At 54.4% G+C, this 19,555-nt stretch overlaps 1 protein-coding gene and 1 long non-coding RNA gene across 4 annotated transcripts; both read right to left on the reverse strand.

The window, feature by feature from the left end:
- Positions 1 to 370: 370 nt before the first annotated feature.
- On the reverse strand, positions 371 to 4,871 carry LOC125693223 (uncharacterized). Of its 3 annotated transcripts, none has more exons than XR_007377015.1 (5): positions 4,830 to 4,871; positions 4,451 to 4,530; positions 3,875 to 4,025; positions 830 to 929; positions 371 to 721 (listed from the first exon to the last, which is right to left on the reverse strand). It is a non-coding gene; the product is annotated as an uncharacterized LOC125693223 (long non-coding RNA). The 3 variants fall into 3 exon arrangements; XR_007377017.1 differs by having other exon boundaries at positions 3,875 to 4,030; XR_007377016.1 differs by lacking the exon at positions 4,830 to 4,871 and adding an exon at positions 4,617 to 4,766.
- A 2,745-nt stretch (positions 4,872 to 7,616) lies between these two features.
- Positions 7,617 to 18,140, reverse strand: TLX1 (T cell leukemia homeobox 1). Its single transcript, XM_048944823.1, has 3 exons — positions 13,587 to 18,140; positions 11,887 to 12,088; positions 7,617 to 8,980 (listed from the first exon to the last, which is right to left on the reverse strand). Exons 1-3 carry the CDS (start codon positions 14,053 to 14,055, stop codon positions 8,758 to 8,760), a joined length of 894 nt encoding a protein of 297 aa, XP_048800780.1. The 5' UTR covers positions 14,056 to 18,140; the 3' UTR covers positions 7,617 to 8,757.
- Positions 18,141 to 19,555: the final 1,415 nt, after the last annotated feature.

Genomic DNA, 19,555 nt, shown 5'->3' on the forward strand with positions numbered 1-19,555 from the left:
CATCACTGCACACTTCAGAGGGTCCTTGGGACCAACCTGAGAACAGCCCAATGGCCATCTCCAGAGGAGAACTGAGGGCAGGTTTCATGTCATGCCAATCCCCTGCTGTGCTCTCAGGCCCTTGGGTGCCAGTGCCCACACGAGGCTGGCCCAGGCTGGCAGTTCACCCCATCTGGACTCAGAACTTTCACCTCCATCCTGGCATTGGAGCTCAGCACTTCCATGAAAAGGGCATCCACAGCTGTGGGTGATGAGGGCATGGCCAAATGAATCAACACTGCTCCTTGGAGAGAATGAGGCAGAGCTTGTAATTAATTGTGAAACAGGTGAGTGAACAATCACACAAAAATGGCAAGAGGGGGAAGGACAAGGACCTGGGCTGCTTGCATACTCTCCAGCAGTCCCCATTCTGTATCCATGTGACCTTCCCAGGTGGGAAAAAGGATAGGGACTGCCCAGGGCAACCAGTGTGGTGGGGAGCATGGCAGCAGCAGGAGAGGGCATTTAAAAGGAGCTGGAGCAGTTTTCTCTGACTCTGTAAAGGTCAAAGAGAGTAACAGTGCAGCTCTGCAGCACTGTGATGGGGCAGGGACTGCAGCTACGTGCATCACAGCTCCTGCAGGCATAAAGGATGTGTGAGCTGATGTGGTTTCTTCCTCCAGAAAAGATTTAAGCTACACAGGAACAAAGTATATTTCCACTGGAAGCTGCTGCTCTAACCCTGAAAAGACACCAAGGGCTCGGTGAGACAAAACCAGATGGGGTTAAAGCTGAAGTTTTAACATGGCAAAAGTCTCCTAGGGGTGGGGGCTCTGGAAAGGAGGCAGACCTGCCAAGTAAAGCACAGCCATGCAGCCCAAATCTTCTTGGTCTGCTGCCCTGAATGCTTCCTTCCAATGCCACTGCTTTACGTTCTCCTGCTCTCCTTCCTACAAAAGGAAATAAAGCAGCTTTTGACTTTTCCCAGCTTCCCCCCACCTCTATTTTGTACACCAACAAGCCATGAGTGCTCTCAGGATGCCATTTCATGCAGGTAACACTGCAGGTGTGGCTCTGCTTGTCTGGATATCCCCCGCTGTTCTCATAGCATGCATCCCCTGGGCTTGGCACATATCCTGCACCTCAGCACCACTCTGCAAGCCCCCACTATTCACAAACAGGAAGGTAGAGCCTCCAGGGCTGACAAATTTGGCCAGAGGAGACACCTAACAGACGTTAGGTGAAGATGACAGGCACACATCCACAGACTCACCTGGCCCACATGAACGGCTTGCTTTTCTGTAAACAGGGCAAATAAATAAATAAATAGGGGAGAAAAAAAGCTTCACAGCTGCTAAATCATCCAGAAGATATTATTCCCAAATTTCAGCACGTTGTTTTAGATCACATTTTGGCCTCTGCCCTTTGGGCACCATTTCACTACTAAATGCACCGTGGAATAAATACCAAGTGATGGTGGAGCACAAATAATCCCATCTCAGACAGAATTACTTTTCTGGCAAAAACTGGGGAATGAGTGCAGCTTTAAAAAGCAATAACTGGTTAAGCAGACACACACATACGAGCAGACCCCATTAAAGTCATTTGATACGAGCCAGGGAAAAGCATCTCTAAATCACATAATTATTTTAAGAGAAGACACATTTGTTTAAACTGGTTCAAATCACCTTTGGGGAGGGAGGAGGGAGGCCTTGTGTGTGCCTCATTAAATGCTTTGATTTCCTGCAGCTCAGCCCAGACTCCTGTTTTAATAGCATTAAACGTATGAATGGGACAATAAAATGCAGGTGATTTCCTTGAGCATTATTGACAAAGAAAAAAAAGTCATCACTTCCTTGTTTATCTCTTTTAGCTTTTGCTACTTTTCCTGGAAGACGCATTCGATGCACTCAGCTTCTCTGCACCGATCGTTTTAACCCAAACCCCCCATCCCCGTGCTGGGGCACTCGCACCCGAGGCGTGATGCAGGGAGCGGCCCGGAGCTCCCTCCCCGCGTCCAGCCGGGCTCAGCCCCGCGTTCCCGAGCAGCCCCTAGGTGGAGCCCGGCACCCGCAATTGCTGCAGGACGGCCCCGCAGCTGGGGATGCTCCAGGGCTGCTCCCCCCCCCGCACAACAGAGAGGGTGCGGAGCTGGGGACCCCGTCCTGCGTGTCAAACCCCCCCGTGATGTACCCGTGCGTGGCTGCAGGAGAGCACCTGGAACGAGGAACCGTGAGCTCAGAGCCACGCAAGGCAGCGCTGCAAGAGAGCCCCTCCCTGCCGCCACACGGTTTGCACGGTGGAGTCTCCACTCTCCCCATCCCACCAGGATCCATTTGGGTTGCCGTTAGGGATTTCCACAGGAAGGGGAGCCGGATACTCAGTGCAGAAGTTCAGCAGCACAGCACCCTTATTTTGGCGGCATCTCCCATCCATGAGTGCTCACAGGACTTCTTTTCATTCAGGTAACACTGCAGGTGTGGCTCTGCTTGCCTGGGTTTCCCCTGCTGTGTTCACAGCGTTCATCCCCCAGGCTTGGTTTCACTAGCAGGATGTGTGCCAACTGCTTTTTTTTTTTTTTTGCCTATGTATGGCTCCAGGGGACTCGTGTCCTGCAGTCCTAGAGAGCACATTGTGCTCTATGTGCCACCTCCCACCTTGGGACAGGTATGTTAACCAGATTCAGACCCAGCAGAATAACTGAGTTTTCAGCATTTGTTTTCCATGCTGGGATGGAAGCTGGGACTCTGCAGGCATCTCCACAAGGATGAGGGTGCAAAGAGCATACTCAGCCCAGCGAATTCACATCCCCATGCAGGGTTGCCATGTAGGTACCTGGCCACAGCTCGCTGCATGTGTGCTCACTTATCCCAGTCACCTCAAGCACGATTCACAGCCAGCATGCTTGGCATCCCAGACACAGAATCACAGAATTGTAGGGGTTGGAAGGGACCTCCAGAGATCATCAAGTCCAACCCCCCTGCCAAAGCAGGTTCCCTACAGCAGGTTGCACAGGTAGGCATCCAGGCAGGTCTTGAACATCTCCAGAGAAGGAGACTCCACCACCTCCCTGGGCAGCCTGTTCCAGTGCTCCGTCACCTCACTGTAAAGAAGTTCTTGCGCACATTTGTGCAGAACTTCCTATGCTGCAGTTTCCAGCCGTTTCCCCTTGTCCTGTCTCCACTCACCACTGAAAAGAGTCCGGCCTCGCCATTCTGCCCCCCACACCTTAGATATTTATAGACCTGGATCAGGTCCCCTCTCAGTCTCCTTTTCTCAAGGCTGAACAGACCCAGTTCACTCAGCCTTTCCTCATAGGGGAGATGCTCCAGGCCCTTCACCATCTTCGTGGCCCTCCGCTGGACTCTTTCCAAGAGATCCCTGTCTTTTTTGTACTGGGGAGCCCAGAACTGGACGCAGTACTCCAGATGAGGTCTTACCAGGGCAGAGTAGAGTGGGAGGATCACCTCCCTCGACCTGCTGGCCACGCTCTTTTTAACGCGCCCAACTCACACTGCTGACCACCAGCATCATGAACCCTTTATCTAAGCCCCAAAGAGTCCAGCAGCCACACAGTCTGGGGACAGCAAGCACCAACCTCCAAACATCAGCGCCCGAGCTCTTCCTCTTGCTGAGAAAGGAAAGCTCCTGGGAAGCGGAGCTCTCTCTGTGTTTTCCTGTATCCCGCCCATTGCAAGGCTTTCCAACTGTAGGTTTTTTTAGAAGTATATATTGATTGATTTTCTTTAATCTCTCGTTTGTTATTTTTAGGCTACTGCTGTCTAGGAGACAGGCAGCTAACCGCAGCTTCTCACATTCTTTGGAGGAAAGGAGAAAACGAGTTTTCTCAAGCCTCTCTTGTTCCTACTCAAAAATCAGATCTGGGACACCTCACCTCCATCTCAACAGTTGGTTTTTGCTCCTGAAGCACAAGCATGATTTCAGCTGGAAGGGAGCACACAGTTTGCTGTTGCCCAGGCTACCCCACATGGAAAGAGGGGAAAGCCAGACATTTCTTCCCTGCTTCAGAAAAGCCAAGTTAACTTCTGCCCTTGGGAAAAAAAAAAATAATCTTCTGAGTATATTTTTAATTTTTACTTACATATATTTGTAGACTTCATTTAAAACAAAATGCTTCTGTGCAAAGGAGATGAACAGGGGCAAAGAACCTGCATTCTGTTATTGGATGAGCACTGACATATCGTGATAAACTTTCCTACTGTAACTAAAGCAAAAAATAACAATAATCAAATAAGAATGCCAGCCAGTTTCATAAAGAGATCTACAGAAACAGAGGCAATCTGGATGACCTGATTCCAACAAAAGCTTGTTAGTATCATCTATTACTTTACACATTCCTTTGCTTAATATCTGCTAAAAAGCATTTTAAAAAGAACCCCAGATTTTCCTCACAAATTGAGATCTTTTCATTCATGAGGTTTCAAAATGGGCTATTCTGATAAATGCAAACCTTATTTCACAAGAGGCTTTTCAAAGAAGCAAATCTTCATCATCGCACAAAGAAATCAGCATCACTCAACAAGTATTTTTCTAGCAGAAAACAAAACAAAAATTAATTTAAGAGGTTCCAGCTGTCCTAGAACACCAGACAGGGTTTGCTTTACCACACAACCCACCCTGCTTTCAGCAGAACAGCTTTTGCACTCCCAGCACCCCCAGAACCTGAGCTGCCCGTGGTGGGGGCTCTGCCCTCAGCAGTCCTTGCTCCCCCCCAACAGCGCTGATTTAAGCAGTTTAATTGTGAGCACAGCCAAGCGACAGCAGCAGGAAGAACCAGTTGCTCACTAGGAGAGTTAAAGCAAAATAACAAGAAAAAAAATAACCACAACCTTGTAACAGCCCCCATGGAGGCACGGGGAGGGAGGAATGATCCTATACATTGCTGCTGGTGGGAACGGATCCTCCCTTTATTATTAATTACAGCAAGCTGTGTCTGGGACTAGGCACACCTGCCTGGTGATCCTCCCACAAATGCCTGCTGCCGGTCATCCTCTGCTGTCAGGCAGCCACCAAACACCTCTCAGACAGGACAGCACAGCCCCAGAGAAGCTACATGCACCCTTACAGCCTGCTTGCAGGGATGCTGATGGAGCACGCTCATCTCTGTAGAATCACAGAATGCTCCTTCATCCCCAGCCCAGGGCTCCAGCAACACCCCCAGCCCTGGTGGAGCCAAGGCAGCCATCTCTCATTTTGGATGATCCTGCTGCTCAGCTGATTGGGTGGATAGGGACCAGGTGGGGGTCAGGCTTTTAGTTGAGTACCAGGCCTGTTGCAGAAGGCCAGGCCACTCGATGGAAGCAGGGCTACTGATGGGGCCAAGCCTTTTAATGCGGACCGTGCTGCTCAACGGGGACCAGGCCTCTCAATGCAGACCAGGCTTCTCTCTCCCCTGTGCCCATGGAGCTCGCTGAGCTGGGGCTGAGCCCAGATGACTGCAGCCCATCCAGCTGTACTTTGTCTCCTCCAGCTCCGCACAGATGTTTGGTGTTCCTTTCACTGCTGTGCTCCCCACCCCCCACTCTGCCCCAACTCCAAATTTTGCTTTCAAAAGCTCAGCACATCCATAGTCAAACCAGTGCAACCCATTGCATTTGGTCACATTTCGTGCCAATTTTTCTCCTCCAGCCAAAGTTCTCTAGCTGGATCTGTATTTCTTCAAGGCAGTTGGACAGATACTGAAAAACCAACTTGCACTAACTCCAGTTTCACGTTTGGGATTTGCTACATTGTGAGATAAGCGGAAGGGGGAAATGACTTCCAGCACTTCTCAGTGCAGTCATGTTCCTGTTCCCAAATTGGTACAGCACAAAAAGCAAACTCAGCCGTCAGCATGGTGAGCACAGCCCCAAGATGTGTCTAAACATCCAGCTGTATGTCACCATTTTGTATCATTTCTTACAGATTTAATTCCATCCTGTTTCAGGCAACTTTATTGTCTGGGCACAGACCGTCATGTATGCAGATAGCAAAATCCTCCCACCCCAAAACCAATTTTAAAAATGAATCCAGGAAAAAACACTTTAACAAAACCCCTTCCAGCAGCAGTTGCTGCCAGAAAGACCAGACAAGGATTCTTCCGTCCCTAATGTTACATACATTGTCGTTTCATACTGAGATTCTCTTTTTTTTTCTTTTTGGTCTTTTTTAAAACAGGAAAGATTGATAAGAAAAGAAGGAAGTCAACAGTCTCTAGCAGAAGGTGTAGCTAAATATTGTATCTAAGCACACGCCCTCCAATGTGCATTATCATACATTCAGCATTGCTGGGAAACATTTTGGAATACGAAACGAGTAATGTGGATATTATAAAATGGCTGTCCTGGAATTAGATTTTAAGATATTGATGTGTCACAATAATAAAATAGAAAACACTTTTAATATCAGCGGTGAGTGGTGTGATCCCTTCTGTATTTATTTTGTGGCCGTTGGTTTCTTTTTTTCTGCAGGGAAACCTCGGGAAGGAGAACGTGAGCCCCCCGGCCCTGGGGCAGCAATGCCTCCTGGAGGTGAGGCCCAAAGCACAGCCGTCCCACTTGGGCACGTACTGAGCAAGGAGCCTGGCCGGCCCCTGCACACCTCACTGTGGCATCAAACAGAATTTAAACAAAAGGCTTCTGTCAAATTTATCTGAAAAAAAAAAAACAAAACACCCATGACTTGTTTTATTCTGTTTCTTTGAAAGCATCTCTTTTAAAGATATCCCCCCAAATCCACGCTCTCTGCATTCTCCTCTGCTTTCTCTTTTTCTTTCCCACTTTTTCCCCTCTTTGCTTTTAGTCTTTCCACCTCTGCAGATGTTTCTCTCTGCACTCATTTCTGTGTTGGACTGCAGGGTAGGAAAATCCTGAAAGACCACAAGTACTGAATCCGACCCTGCAATATTTGGTTTGGGGAAAACAAAACCAAACCCCAATAAATGGCTTATTTGTACTATCTCTTCCCAACCTCTCCGGGCTGCACTGCCCACCCCAGGACTGAGTCCTGATCTGTGTGATGGCATTTCTTAGGCCAGGAGCTGGGGACAGCCGGGTGGCAATCCTCACACAGCCCCAGCGCTGAGGAAAGGGCCAGACTGGAGCCAAGGTCACATCCCTGGGGTCTCCCATGGGGGAAGCAGGGTGGAACTTTCCCACCCATAGGGCTTTCCTCCTCCTGTTCGAGGTGATGTTCCAGAACGAGGCTGAGCACGGATGGAACGCAGAGTAATTCCCCATCAGGGAATAATTCCCCATGCTGCTGCTGGAGGTTTCCTTCCCTTCAGCCCCGCTTTCTGCTCAGTCCCGCTGCTAACAGCCAGCCCCAGTGCTGTGTGTGCTGCTCGGGGAATTTCCCCATCCACGCTGAAGGCAGAGCCACAGTTCCTGCAATTAACACAGGTGCTCTGCACAGCCAGAGCCTACAAACAGCTCTGGGACGGGGAGTTAAACCCACCCAGAGCTTCCAAACCCAGCAGACTTAAGCAAAGCCGAATGGAAAAAACACTAACTCTATTTTCATCTTAAGCAGCCGAGCCTCCCGCGCCAGCTCCGATCCACGTCTCCTCTCTGGGATCTAATAGGGAAGCGCAAAGCACTCCATGATTTATTCAGTACCCCGGAGACCTTTTTTTTTTATCTTTTATTTTTCGTTTCCACATAAATTACACAAGCACTTTATAAAATGAATACACAGAAAACACCTTATAAGTGCATAACTTAAAAAAAAAAAAAAAAGCTTTAAAAAAATCTCACTGAAAATAGGTTTTCTGCTCGCTTGCTTGTACTAGCTGTTTAAATTGGCAGTGCTGTTTTAGATTATAAGTAACTGAAAAATATATACTGTATATATAATATCTATATATTCCCGGCGTTTGCTATAGGAAGTGCTTTGCTTAATTGTGTCTCATTCCCTCAGAACAATTAAAGAAACAACAAAGTCAGAAGTGAAATCAATTTTCGCCCTCGCAAACCACCTCATAAAGGGACACGGGCAAAACAACCCATCGGGCCACGCTTTGCAAATGATATGGAAATAACCCACGGAACAGAGCGGCAGCAGCCCTGCCCAGCCGGGCTCTCCTCATTATTAAAGCCCAGGCTGATCGACGCCGTGGCCACGGCGGCCAGGGACAGTTTGGGCTCTTGGCGCAATTGAGATATCACATTTACCGTCCTCAGGAGGCTGTCAGTTCCTTCACTTCTTCCCCCCTCGCAGGAAAAAAAATAATGAAAAAGGGGAGGAGATGCTGCTAGGTGAGATCCAAAGGGCTCGCCACTGCTGCCAGCAGAAATTGCTGCTGGGAGGCCGAGAGACGGGTGGCTTTCTCCATTTGTTGCATCCCCAAACGTCTCCAGCTGCCAAGAGCCCAGCATGATGCCTGGCTGCACAAACTCGCTTCCCAGGGAGCCGCGTCCTTTTGTTCCAGTCAGTCCGAAGTGCGTACCTACAGACGCACCTCGTATATACGTGTAGTCCTGTGGGATGCCCCGAGTCCTGCCGAACACAGAGGAAGTTCCTCCAGCCGGGCACTCGCCCGCGGCCACGTCTGTCAGGGCTCAGCTTTGTCTGGCAGCGTGTCAGGAAGTTTGAGGCCGGCACCAGAGACTTTAGGAAGAACAAAAGGGCTGGGGGGAGGCGAGCCGCTGCTGCTCTGCAGTCCTGCAGGCAGGGAGAGTTTGGGGGCCGAATTTCCCTTCCCCATTGGTCCTCGTAGAGGGATGATCCATGGAACGCACGTGTGCCCTGTGACAAAGGGGACACCACAGATGCTGGCCCTTATTCGCAGGCGGAGGCGACGGTAGTGACACTGGTGATCTTGGTGGAGTCGTCAGACCAGGGCTGGAGGTTCTGCAGGGCGAAGAGAGAGGAGTTGTGCACGCAGATGGGGTCGGCCTGGATGGGCTGGTTGATGGTTTTTTGGAAGGCCTCCTGCTGCAGCTGCATGAGGATGCGGTTCGCTTGCTGCCGCTCGGCCTCCCGCTCCTCCGCTGTCTGCCTCCTAGGAGAAAGGCAGACATCAGGGGGTTGTGGGGTGGGAATGGGGAGGAAAAGAAGGGCTGGGGCTCGGGACACAGCCGTGACCCCTGCCCCACAAACCACTGGTATGTTCCATGCACTGTGGGCTGTGGATAGCTTCTTTGACCTAAGGAAAAATCACTCCCTCAAGCTGAGGTGAAAAGCTCCACTTTATTTCTGGCCCTGGGAGAAAGCCACACAGGAATTAAAGCACCCAAATGAGCAAAGAGGGCACTATGAAGTGCAATTTCCTGCAGTGCTGCAGCAGGGACCCAGGGGATGCCTCAGAGGGGTCTGTAGTAACCCGGCAAAGGGGAAGACAGGCGGCATTCCACCCCTTCCCACACTCAAATCTGCCACCTCTTCCCCTGGGTTGCAGTACTGAGATGGAAGCAAGGAGATGTTCACAGTAAACAGGATAAAAATCACACCCTGCAAGCAGCAAAACATAGTCTAAATACTAGAAACACACAGAGCAATGAGAACAACCAAATGCCAAACAACGCTGACTGGGCAGGGCAGAGAAGGGAGTTTTTAAGAACAGGTCAGACACACATCTGTCTGGAATGACAGAGGCAGAGCTGAGCCCGCCGGGGGTGGATTAGGGGGGAGGCTGGCGGAGATGCCCTGCAGGTCCAAGCCCTGGAGTGTCTGGGAGGAGGGGATAGGAGAGGAATGTCCCAGTGTGCTTAAATCCACAAGGAAAATCCCACATACCTGCCTCCATGGCTGCAACCTGCAGTGCCCCAGCTCCCACCGGGGAGCATCCCTGACACCCCTCCCTTGCTTACAGACAGGGGTAATGACAGCTTTTTAATTTAGCAACTCGCAGGGAACACAAGTCATCCTGTCTTCTTCCTCCATAGGGATCGGAGGTGGCAGCTCTGAGTGCAGTGGTGACACCTGGAGCAGGGCTGGGGACACGGGGCACGAGGCCACCAGGTGTGCACAGGGAGCGTGTTGCTCACGGCTCAGTCCCTGTTCTCATCACAGTGTCAACATCTCCCTGTGTCACACATCCCGGCAACGGGGGCTCTTGTGGCACCGGAGCGGCTCAGTCTGCACTGCAATGAATTTTTAATGACTGCATGCACACGGAGGAGATGCTCCTGGGATTGGGAACAGGGAGCCCCACGGCCGGGCAGCTGGAGCACGATGCCACCAGCACCTGGCTGTGCGCTCACCCTTCTGCCGCAGGCTGGGGTTTGCAGGTTCAGATCTGCTCAGTCAGAGGAAGGAACCAAACTTCATGCCCGTGTCTCAAGCGAGCACCCAAATCTGGGGAGGGGAATACTCAACCACCTCATTCCCACGGATGCAAGCAGGGAAGGGGCTTCAGGCACAGGCACAGCTCTCCCGTAGCCCTTATTTATTCAAGCTCAGGGTCGTGTGGATTCTCCCATGTCTAATACTGTGGCTGAGGTCAGGCTGCAGCCTTTCCCTCCGACAGAACCAGTCATTCCATTCTCTTCGCCCAGCTATTTTTCTTTGTCAAGTGTATGAATAGGTTTGTATCCTCTGCTCCCCTGCCAAAGGGGATTGAACTTAGCCAACAGACGCAAGGAGTATTGACAGACACAAGGAGAGCCAGCCAAGCCACATTTGCCTCACTTCCTTAGGAAGCCAGGTTAGAAGACAGCTTGACCCTGTTGTACAGGGCTGTTCCTCCTCATCCAGGACCTTGTCCTTAGCCAGCAGAAACCCCTCCAGCCGACAGCTTCCCTGTGCTGGAGGAGCTTCTCCTCCGTGGGCTCTTTATGAGAGGAAACTGCTGAGGGCTCACCCCTTGGTTTCAAGCTCCATATCCCCCATTGCTCATCCAAACCCACGCAGCTCCTGGGGAAGCCCATTTCCCCCACACTGAAGAAAATATGGAAACAGTCAGGAGCAAAACTTTAACTTGCAAAATACCTAGGATCAGCTTGAGTATCCTATGGAAGGATTCAGCCCTTTGTGCAAGGAATATCCATCTGGAAAGGGAGGGAGGGAGTACGGGGGGAGAGGCATGGCCCCATTTTCCTGCCTGGAACCCTTTGCTTTGGCAGTGCACACCCATTCAGGCAGCTTGCGTGTAGGAAAAGCAAAAGATGCCTCCCTTCTGCACCCAGCAGAACAGCCACCCAGCTGCCCCTCACTCAGCTTTGAAGCCTGTCACTAAAGCTGACTGCCTCTCCAGGGACACCCTGGGAAGTTGCAGCACTGGGAGCTCTATGAAAGCCCGACCTCCTCTCCTGCCCACATGTACTGGCACATCCAGGAAGAAAAAATGCATTTTTACAAGGAGGAGCAGTAAGCCCTGCGGGGGGCAAAATCTGAGCATATGCAGGGCTCCATATCCCAACAGCACCAGGTGCAGGATCCAGCCCAGGCGCCCCAGTACCATCCAGCACAGAGGGGTCCCAGAGGGTCCCACTGCCTATGCGGCACTGGGGCTGTGCAGCCACAGCTGTCACTCCCTGACAGGCCGCCCCAGGGCTCTCTTCCAGGTTGGGGGTGTTGGGGGTCCCGCATACTGCAGCCCAGGAACACGTGCACCATGTGCCTACCACCCTTTCACACACATGCATGTCTGCACACACTCCCTTGTGCTCACACTGAATACACACGCGCTGAACACACACGCATCCATGTGCACACAGCTGGCTTGCACACGCATCTGCGTGCAGGGTCACACGTGTGCACACACACGTGGCCTACACACAGAGGCACTCACACTGTGCAGCCGTGCACACATGCCCTGCTTGCACGCACACAGCTGTGCACGCACACATACACACCAGCCGTGCGCATACACCGAGGCGCCTCCACGCACATGCAGACCCGTAGTGCTCTCACCACCGCATCCCCCAGCCCAGGAGTGGCCCCGCACTGCGACCCGCAGCCCCTCACCTCCACTTGGTGCGCCGGTTCTGGAACCAGGTCTTCACTTGTGCGTCTGTCATCTTGAGGGCCTTGGCCAGGGCTGCACGCTCAGCAGAGGCCAGGTACTTCTGCCGGTGGAAGCGCTTCTCCAGCTCGCAGATCTGCAGGCGGGTGAAGGACGTGCGTGGCTTCTTCTTCTTGGGGGGTGTGCGGTTCTGGTAGGGGTGACCTATACGGCGTGTTACAGTGAAGGGTGAGAGGGCCACTGGGGGGGACATGGAAGGGGGGATGAAAGGCAAAGAAGCAAGCAGCGACACATCAGCACAAGGGCTCCGGCTCCCGGGCACTGGGCTGGGCCCCCCCCCACATTGGAGCCGCGGAGCAGAGATGGGCACTGACGGAGGATCGCGGCTGGGCACCAAACTCTGACCTCGGTGGCCATATAGGGGAGGAGAGCCCGGGGTGGCCGCCGAGCTGCGAGCACAGCAGGGCGGGCAGCTCCTCGCATGGCTTCTACCCGGTTTTCTGCAGCCCTAAGGCCGAAAAATTGAAAAAGAAAGAAAAAGAAAGAAAAAAGAAAGAAAAAGAAGAAGAAAAGAAAGGAAGAAAAAGAAAAAAAAAAAAAAAAACAAAAAAAAAACCGAGAAGCAATGGCGGAGTTGGGGTGGAGGGGCAACACGGTGCTTTGGGGAAGAAACGAAAAAGCAGCAGTGAAGCAGCGGAGAGTGGGAGTTTGGGGCCGGGGAGGGTTCTGCTGTCTGCCCGCAGTCCGGCCTGGCCCGGATCCACCGCTCCGATCCGGGAGCGTTGCAGAGGGCCCGGCCCGGTGCTCCTCGTCCCGCACGATCGGGAACGGGGGTAATTTCGGTTCGGCGCGGCGGTAACCGCCCTGCCCGCTCGTTTCGTACCCAAAAGAATAACTTCGAGCGTTGAAAACGGGATTAGCTTTTCGTTTTTGTTTCGTTTCGTTTGTTTTTCTCCACGAAAATAATAATCAGGAAAAAAAAAATTATACTAATTGGGTAAAACCCGCAGTATTCGCGGGCTGTGCGGCCGGGCAGGGTCGGGGCCGCGGGGACGGGGCCAAGTGCGAGCGAAGCGAAACGAAACGGGAACTTGGACAAAAGCGGTCCCGGTGCCGCGGCCGAGAAAATTTTCCCAGTTACGATTCGTTGTTAGTATTTTTTTGTTTTTTCTTTTTTGTTTTGTTTTGTTTTTTGTTGGTTGGGGTTTTTTTCCTCCTTGTTTTCGTTGTTGGAGTTTTTGCTTTGTTAGGGGAAACAACAACAACAAAACCGAAAATAATAAACGAGCGCGGCTACACCTGGAAAAGGTGGCGGCTTCGGGAAGCGGCTCCAACTCCGCTCGGGGCTGTGCAAAGTCTCCGTTGGTCGGAGAAGCGCTGAGCGCAGCGGGGAGCGGGGCACGAGGGGACCGAAGCGGCCGCACGGACAGGGACCACCGCGCTCAGCCGGCCGGGGCTACTGACGGCGCCTCGATCGACGAGGCAACTTTGGGTGGGTGCTTGTGCGGGCGGCGGGGGCTTGAGGAGTTCTCCGCCTTTCCCCAAGAATTATAATAATGCTAACGACAATAAAACGCAGGGCAGCCGGAATGCTCCCGCATTCCCACCCCTTCGCGCTCCCGGCCTGTTCCAGCCCCGACGGCCCGGCGCCGGCTCCTGCTTGCCCAGCGAGGAGGGGAGAGTGGAGGGGGTCCCGACTCACCTGTGAACCTGTCCTTTGTGTACCGCCTGTTGCTCTCCATCCAGGGGAAGGTGAGCCCCGTCAGACTGTTCATGCCGTTCACCGGCGGCACGGCGGCGGAGAGGGGCTGGTGCACGCCGCCGGCTACGGGGCGGTGGGCCGGGACGCGGATCACCCCCCCGGCCGAGCTCAAAGCGTTGCCGTTCATGCTCACCGCCATGTTCACGTTGTAGGAGCCGGGCAAGGTTCCCATACTGCACGAAGTGCCGCCGTAGGCTCCGGCCCCGCCGCCGCTCGCCCCGTAGCCGCCGGTGACCGTGTTGTAGGCGCTGCCCACGATGCAACCCAGGCCGTAATCGGCCGAGTCCTGCAGCCGCGAGTGGGACACCATGCAGCTGCCCGGCTCCGACGTGTTGAGGATTTGGTCGATGCCGAAGCTGATGGGCTCGGCTTGGCCTTGGTGCAGGTGGTGAGCCCCGAGGTGCTCCATGCCTCCGCCGTCCGTCCTCTCTCCGGCAGCGGAGCCGCGCACTGAGCCCCGGGGCCACTCCGCCGGACCCCGGCACAGCGGCGCAGACCCCAGAAAGCGGCAGCAGAACGCAGGAGCCGGGCGCGGGCAGGCACTACGCTCTCAGACCCATCGCGCCGCAGCTGAGCGCCCCGGGACACCGCGACAGAGCCACGCACGACCGCTCCGAGCCAGCCCCACACTCAGAGCCACGCATCGCCGGGGCGCACGCGTTAGACGCAGCCCACACCCCGAGACCCTCGGATTCCAATAGCACCTCGAGCCCCCATCCAAGACACCACCACCCCCGAGGCACCCACGCACCGACGCGCGAGGACCAGGAGCCGAAGCCCCCGCCGGCAATGTGGAGCCGGAGCCCCGCGGCGCGGAGCTGAGCGCTGCGGAGTGCGTGTGCGAGAGCCCCTCCGTCCTGTTTGCCCATCAATCACACTACCCAAGGCCTGCTGCTCCCAGGCCCTCACTCTCCATTGGCTGCATGCTGAAAGGAGCCGAGTGAATGACAGCGGAGAGGAGCACATGAGAAAAGGAGTTTCTTCTTCCCCGGCCCCCCCTTGAAAAGAAAAAAAAATTCACCAGCCGGCTCAGCCCTATAAAGGCAGCACTGCTGCGCTGGGTGTGTGCAGGGCAGTGCAGAGACGTTGTGGTGGGCAAGGGAGACTCGGGAAGACAGTCTTCTCCCCCAAGGAGCAACAGTGGGACCTGGTGTGGGGCAGGAGGGGGCTTTTGGTCCTGGAGATCATGAGAAACAAGAGCAACAATGGCTCTGATAGAACTCTGCCTCTCCCCTTATTCCAGATGGGTTTTCTCAGTTTCAAATCTCAGCACCTCTCAAAAGCTGAGCAGGAGGATGTGCCCCTATTGCCAAACCCCTGAATGGAGGCACAGGTGGAAGGTCCCCATAGATGCCCTGTCCTGGAAGGGAGCTGCCCTTGGAGGGGGGAGCACAGGAGGAGGTGGTGGGGGCCCAGGCCTACCTTCCTTGCTGTGAGGTTTTGCCGTGGGGCCTCATTGCCCAGGGCACAAACTGGTTCCTCCTGCTCCCCCCAGGGCGAGGGCTGAAGGGGTGCTCGCTGCCCCCAGCTGCGTTCTGCTTTATCCCTATCCCTCTGTTGTGCCTCCACGACCACCACTGCCACCACCACCACCTCCTGCACCTGCCTGTGGGGAGATGAGTATTTTGTTCATCATGCTGCCCCACAATTCCACATCTCCACAGTCACTTGCACAGCTGCATTCTTGCATGTCTGTCCACCCATACATCCCAGCATCAGGGTGCTGTGGCACCCCAAGACCCTCACTGGGGGCCCTCTTATCACCACAGCCCCACAGCAAGGACACTGCAGGGATACTGTGGGGACACTATAGGGGTACAGTGGGCAGCAGCTCCTGACAGACCCATGCCCAGCTCGGTGCCCAGTTGGCCGCCTCATCCCCCGCCTGCCGGGGTCAGGTTTCCCCCCTCCCCATACCTGCCTCAGTTCTTGACTTCTGAACTCTTCAGGGAACTCGCTGGCGCCAGCTCCATCAACCAAAGTCCTTGTGGTTAGGAGGAGCTGGGAAGGGAGGGAGGGAGCGAGGGCTGGGGCCAGCGGGTCCAGGGGGCTGCACCCAAGCAGGGGCCTTCTAGTCCCCCAAGTCTGCTGTTGCCTTCATCCTTCTCCAGAGACCAGCCTGAGCCTCTTTTCCTGCCCCTATACATGTGGGGCAGCTGGGGTTTCAAACCTCTGGAGGTCGATGGGAATTATTGATGAGTTTGGGGATGATGCACAACCCCAGGATTTAATTCCTGCACAGGCTACAGACCTCACCTGCAACCTTGAGGAAGCCATGCAGCTCATAGCATTGGGAATTTGCGCACTGCTTGTCTCAGCCCCATGGCAACACCTGGTTCAGATGCTCCAGCTGAAACTGCTCCTGGCCTCAGTTTCCATGGCTGGGGCTCGAAAGAGCCATAGAGCACAAGGCTCTAGAAATGCCCTGCCTTGTGAGAACTGGCAGCTCACTCCAGCATTCAGCTCTCCAATTCTGGGACTGAAGGGGGCTTTGCACGCAGTGCTACAATTTCTCACACCCGGCCAAGTCAGGGCCAGTCCTGGTGCTTTCAGGTTCACATCTCTAGAGGAGAGAAAATGGGGATCAGCACTCACTTTGAGGTGCATCCAGTGCCCCTACAAATGAACAGCCCGGTGGCAGAGGTGTCCCAGGACAGCCAGCTCAGCCTTACATGCTCCTCACAGCCTTGAAACTTTTGCTCCCCCTCAGCCATCCTCAAGCAGCTGCAGGAACAGGCTCATTCCCAAAGCAGTGGCTCAGCCTTACCCCAGCTCGGGGTTAGGGACTGGGAAAAGCCCTGTTGTGGAGACGAGACTGCTTCCCTCCCCTCCCACAAAGATCTGGGACCCTTTCTCAGGTTTTCTCATTGATCCGGTGCATCTGCCTCCTGCTAGCCGAGAGGGACAGCCCAACCGGGGCCTGACCTCCACCCTCTGCTCCCATTTCCTTCTGCTTTGCTGAATTTCGAGGGCTCCCCGTCGGACATCGCTCTTCTCCGGAGCTCGAGGCTCCCAGGAGCGCTGCGAGCTGCCCCCGGCCCGGCAGCTGCTGCGAAACACAAAGCCCTCCTGCGGGGACCGGGGACAAAAGTGGCACGCCTGGCACTTTGGCAGTGTCCCAGCAAGCGCTGCTCTTCCTCCAAAGACTGCGTTTCGAGCAGCACTTTCAGGAACTTGCAACATCTTCGCTATTTCCTAAAATCGGATCGAGCGGCGGCTGCGGGCAGACCTCACTTCAATACCGGCACCCCAACCCCGGGCGTCTCCTTCCCTTTTTCCTTCCTTAATTCGTTCATTTCTTTTGCCTGGGGGGCTCTCCAGGCCCCGGGCGATTATTCACCCTTCCGCACATCCATCACTCGCCGAAGTTCTCTCTCTCCCTCCCCATCCCCTGTGAAATCAATTACCGAAGGCAGCACATGCGGGGCCGAGTCGCGCCCCTTTGGAGAGCAGCCACGCCTCGGTCCGTCGCGATCTGTCGCGACAGAGGCCGAGAAGAGCGCCTTCCCTTCCCCTCCCTGCAGCAGCCGAAGCCGTGCGGGTTTCTCAGCTCCGAATCTCGTTTCCCTCATCGAGCAACGGCCCCCCAAAACCCCCGCCCCGTTGGGGCCGGGCGGGCAACGGCTTTCCTCGGGCTCGGAAAGGGTGGGCCGCTCTTCCTGAAAGCAATTAACACTATTTGGGGAATTTTTAATTGCTCTATAAAGCACGCCGTAAATAATTACTCCCAGCTCCGTTGATCCCTAGAATACGCACTGACAGCTGTAATTTATGGCTTTGGAAACGTGGCCCCTTGTATTCAGCATAACTCCTTATTACGGTAATGACTTAGCGCCGCTGCACTTAATGAGTATAAAGTGCCCGGCGCTGCGGGATCCGCGGCACGGCGCAAACTTCACCCGCACCGATATTTCTCCCGTTTATGGTTACAAACGAGCGAACTGTGCGGGGCTCATAGGGCGGCGGGGCCGGGGGAGCGGAGCTCTGGGCCGCACTTCGGAGCTGAGGGATCCCAGTGCTTCCCGGTGCGGTGTGCCTCTATTCCTGGCACAAGGGCATGCAACAGGCCGGTGGCCCGATGGGGACAAAATCACCGAGCTAGGTCCCTTCGGAGGGGACTGAAGCACCCGGGGGCACTGCATGAATATTCAACGTTCCCGCTCGCCGGAGGAGCATCTGCCAAGAAGTTATTGGTCTTGCGGCAGCAGCCCCTCTCCCCACCGTGCAGAAATGCGTGAAATCCCATTAGCCCCTTCCCCTCGGCCACCCGCCCCGCACCAGCCCCGCTAATGAACGGCGTCTGGCCGCCACCCCCGCGGGCACCGACGGCAACGAGGGACACCGGGGGCTCTGCCCCGTTAATAACTCCCGGCTTAATTACACACCTCTCGTGCCAGCTAATTGAGGCTCCGAATTCAACGAGGGAGCACGCGTGGGCTCCCGAAGCGCTGCCCCCTGCGACAGCCAGGCCTGTCGCGACCGAGCGGGTGGCTGCGTGCTGTCGGCAGCTGCCCCGCGTGTTTGTTTGCCGGGGGAGCGGCTTTTGTCTACCGCCTATTCCAGCCCCCGGGCCTTTTCGCGATCAGACAAAGTCCTGTTTTGCCAACAGATTTTTGTCTCTTCCCCTCGCTCCCTCCTCGCAGCTTAAAAGCAGCCCCCGAGGGCAGGGGCAGCTCCGCAAAGGGCGCGCGGACGGGGAGCGGCACGCCCGGCTCCGCTACCAGAGCAGCTTTCACTAACAAGAAGATCCAATAATAACTATCTTAATTATTGCAAACATTGTCACGGGCTTAGCCGTAAAACCTCCCAAACCCTCCTCGTGTTTGTTTATTTGTTGGTTTGGGTTTTTTCTTTCCTCCCTTTTTCCCTCCCCGAGGTTAATTAGCACACAAAAAGCAAATAGAAATTACGGCAGAGCCAATGGGTAAACTTAAACCTAATTTGCTGCTGTTTGCATTAGCCCTCAGAGAGCATGGCCGGAGGCACCGCAGTCGGAAGGGACACGGATGAGACCGGACCGCCCCGCTCGGGCTGTGGGGACGGAGACGAGCCGTACTCGGAGCCCCCATTGCTCCTAAAGCCGGGGGGGACACCGCGCTCCACACCTCTTCCTCCGCCCACAGGAGGAAAGCCGAGTTCTGCCTCTTTCAGCGCAGGGTGGGTTAAGGGTTACCTGTGACCAAAAAGAGGGAGATGATGGAAAGTTCGGTCGCAATGAGGTTTCCAAGCACAGCTCCCGTTCCGTAACGCGCACACTATACCCAGTCGTGGGGATTATCGGGGTTTAAACACCATCGAGCGTTTGCACAAACAGCTTTCTCCACACTTGTAAATTAAACTGATTAATTGCGTTGTTTCCAGGTGTATTAATTGCGTTTTCCACCTGCAATTAGTAGCGATTTCCAGTATCGCTGCCCCCGGACTCCCCAAGCAGACCCCCCGGGCGGGGCCCGACGGCAGGCGGATACACACCGCGCCAGAGCACGTCGAGGGGAGAGGAGGAGATGCTGAGGTTTCGGTTCCGCAAGTCACCATCACGAAGTGCCGCTACAAACAGAGACGTCTGGAGAATAAATCGCCCCAGAGCAGCCCCAGGTTCAAGCAGAGATCCAGGGGGAGCGCTGGGTTCCAATACAGGTGGAAAAGTCCCAGCAAAGCCCGGATCTGCGTCCCTCTCTGTTCCAGGGGAGGTTCAGCAGCAAAGCTCCCAGATTCGGAGTCCCATCAAGCACTGACGTCACCGTCCCAGGTTCCCCCAATCCCTCCCGGCACCTTTTATTTTCCCCAGCACTTTTACTGCTCGGAGGAGATGAGCCAAGACATTTCCTTTTCCCCTTCCATAAATATTGCATCTCCCAAATGCAATCACCAAGGGCAAAGCAGCACAAGCGTTTGCTAAATAAGATTAC

This window comes from Lagopus muta, chromosome 5, assembly GCF_023343835.1.
Source record: "Lagopus muta isolate bLagMut1 chromosome 5, bLagMut1 primary, whole genome shotgun sequence".
Lineage (NCBI taxonomy): Eukaryota > Metazoa > Chordata > Aves > Galliformes > Phasianidae > Lagopus > Lagopus muta.

Coding starts and splice junctions, on each gene's coding strand:
- TLX1 (XM_048944823.1), bottom strand. CDS start 14,055: ATGGAGCACCTCGGGGCTCACCACCTGCACCAAGGCCAAGCCGAGCCC. Junction 12,089..13,586: donor CACAAAGGACAGGTTCACAG/GTGAGTCGGGAC, acceptor CACGCCGTATAG/GTCACCCCTACCAGAACCGC. Junction 8,981..11,886: donor AACCGGCGCACCAAGTGGAG/GTGAGGGGCTGC, acceptor CCTTTCTCCTAG/GAGGCAGACAGCGGAGGAGC.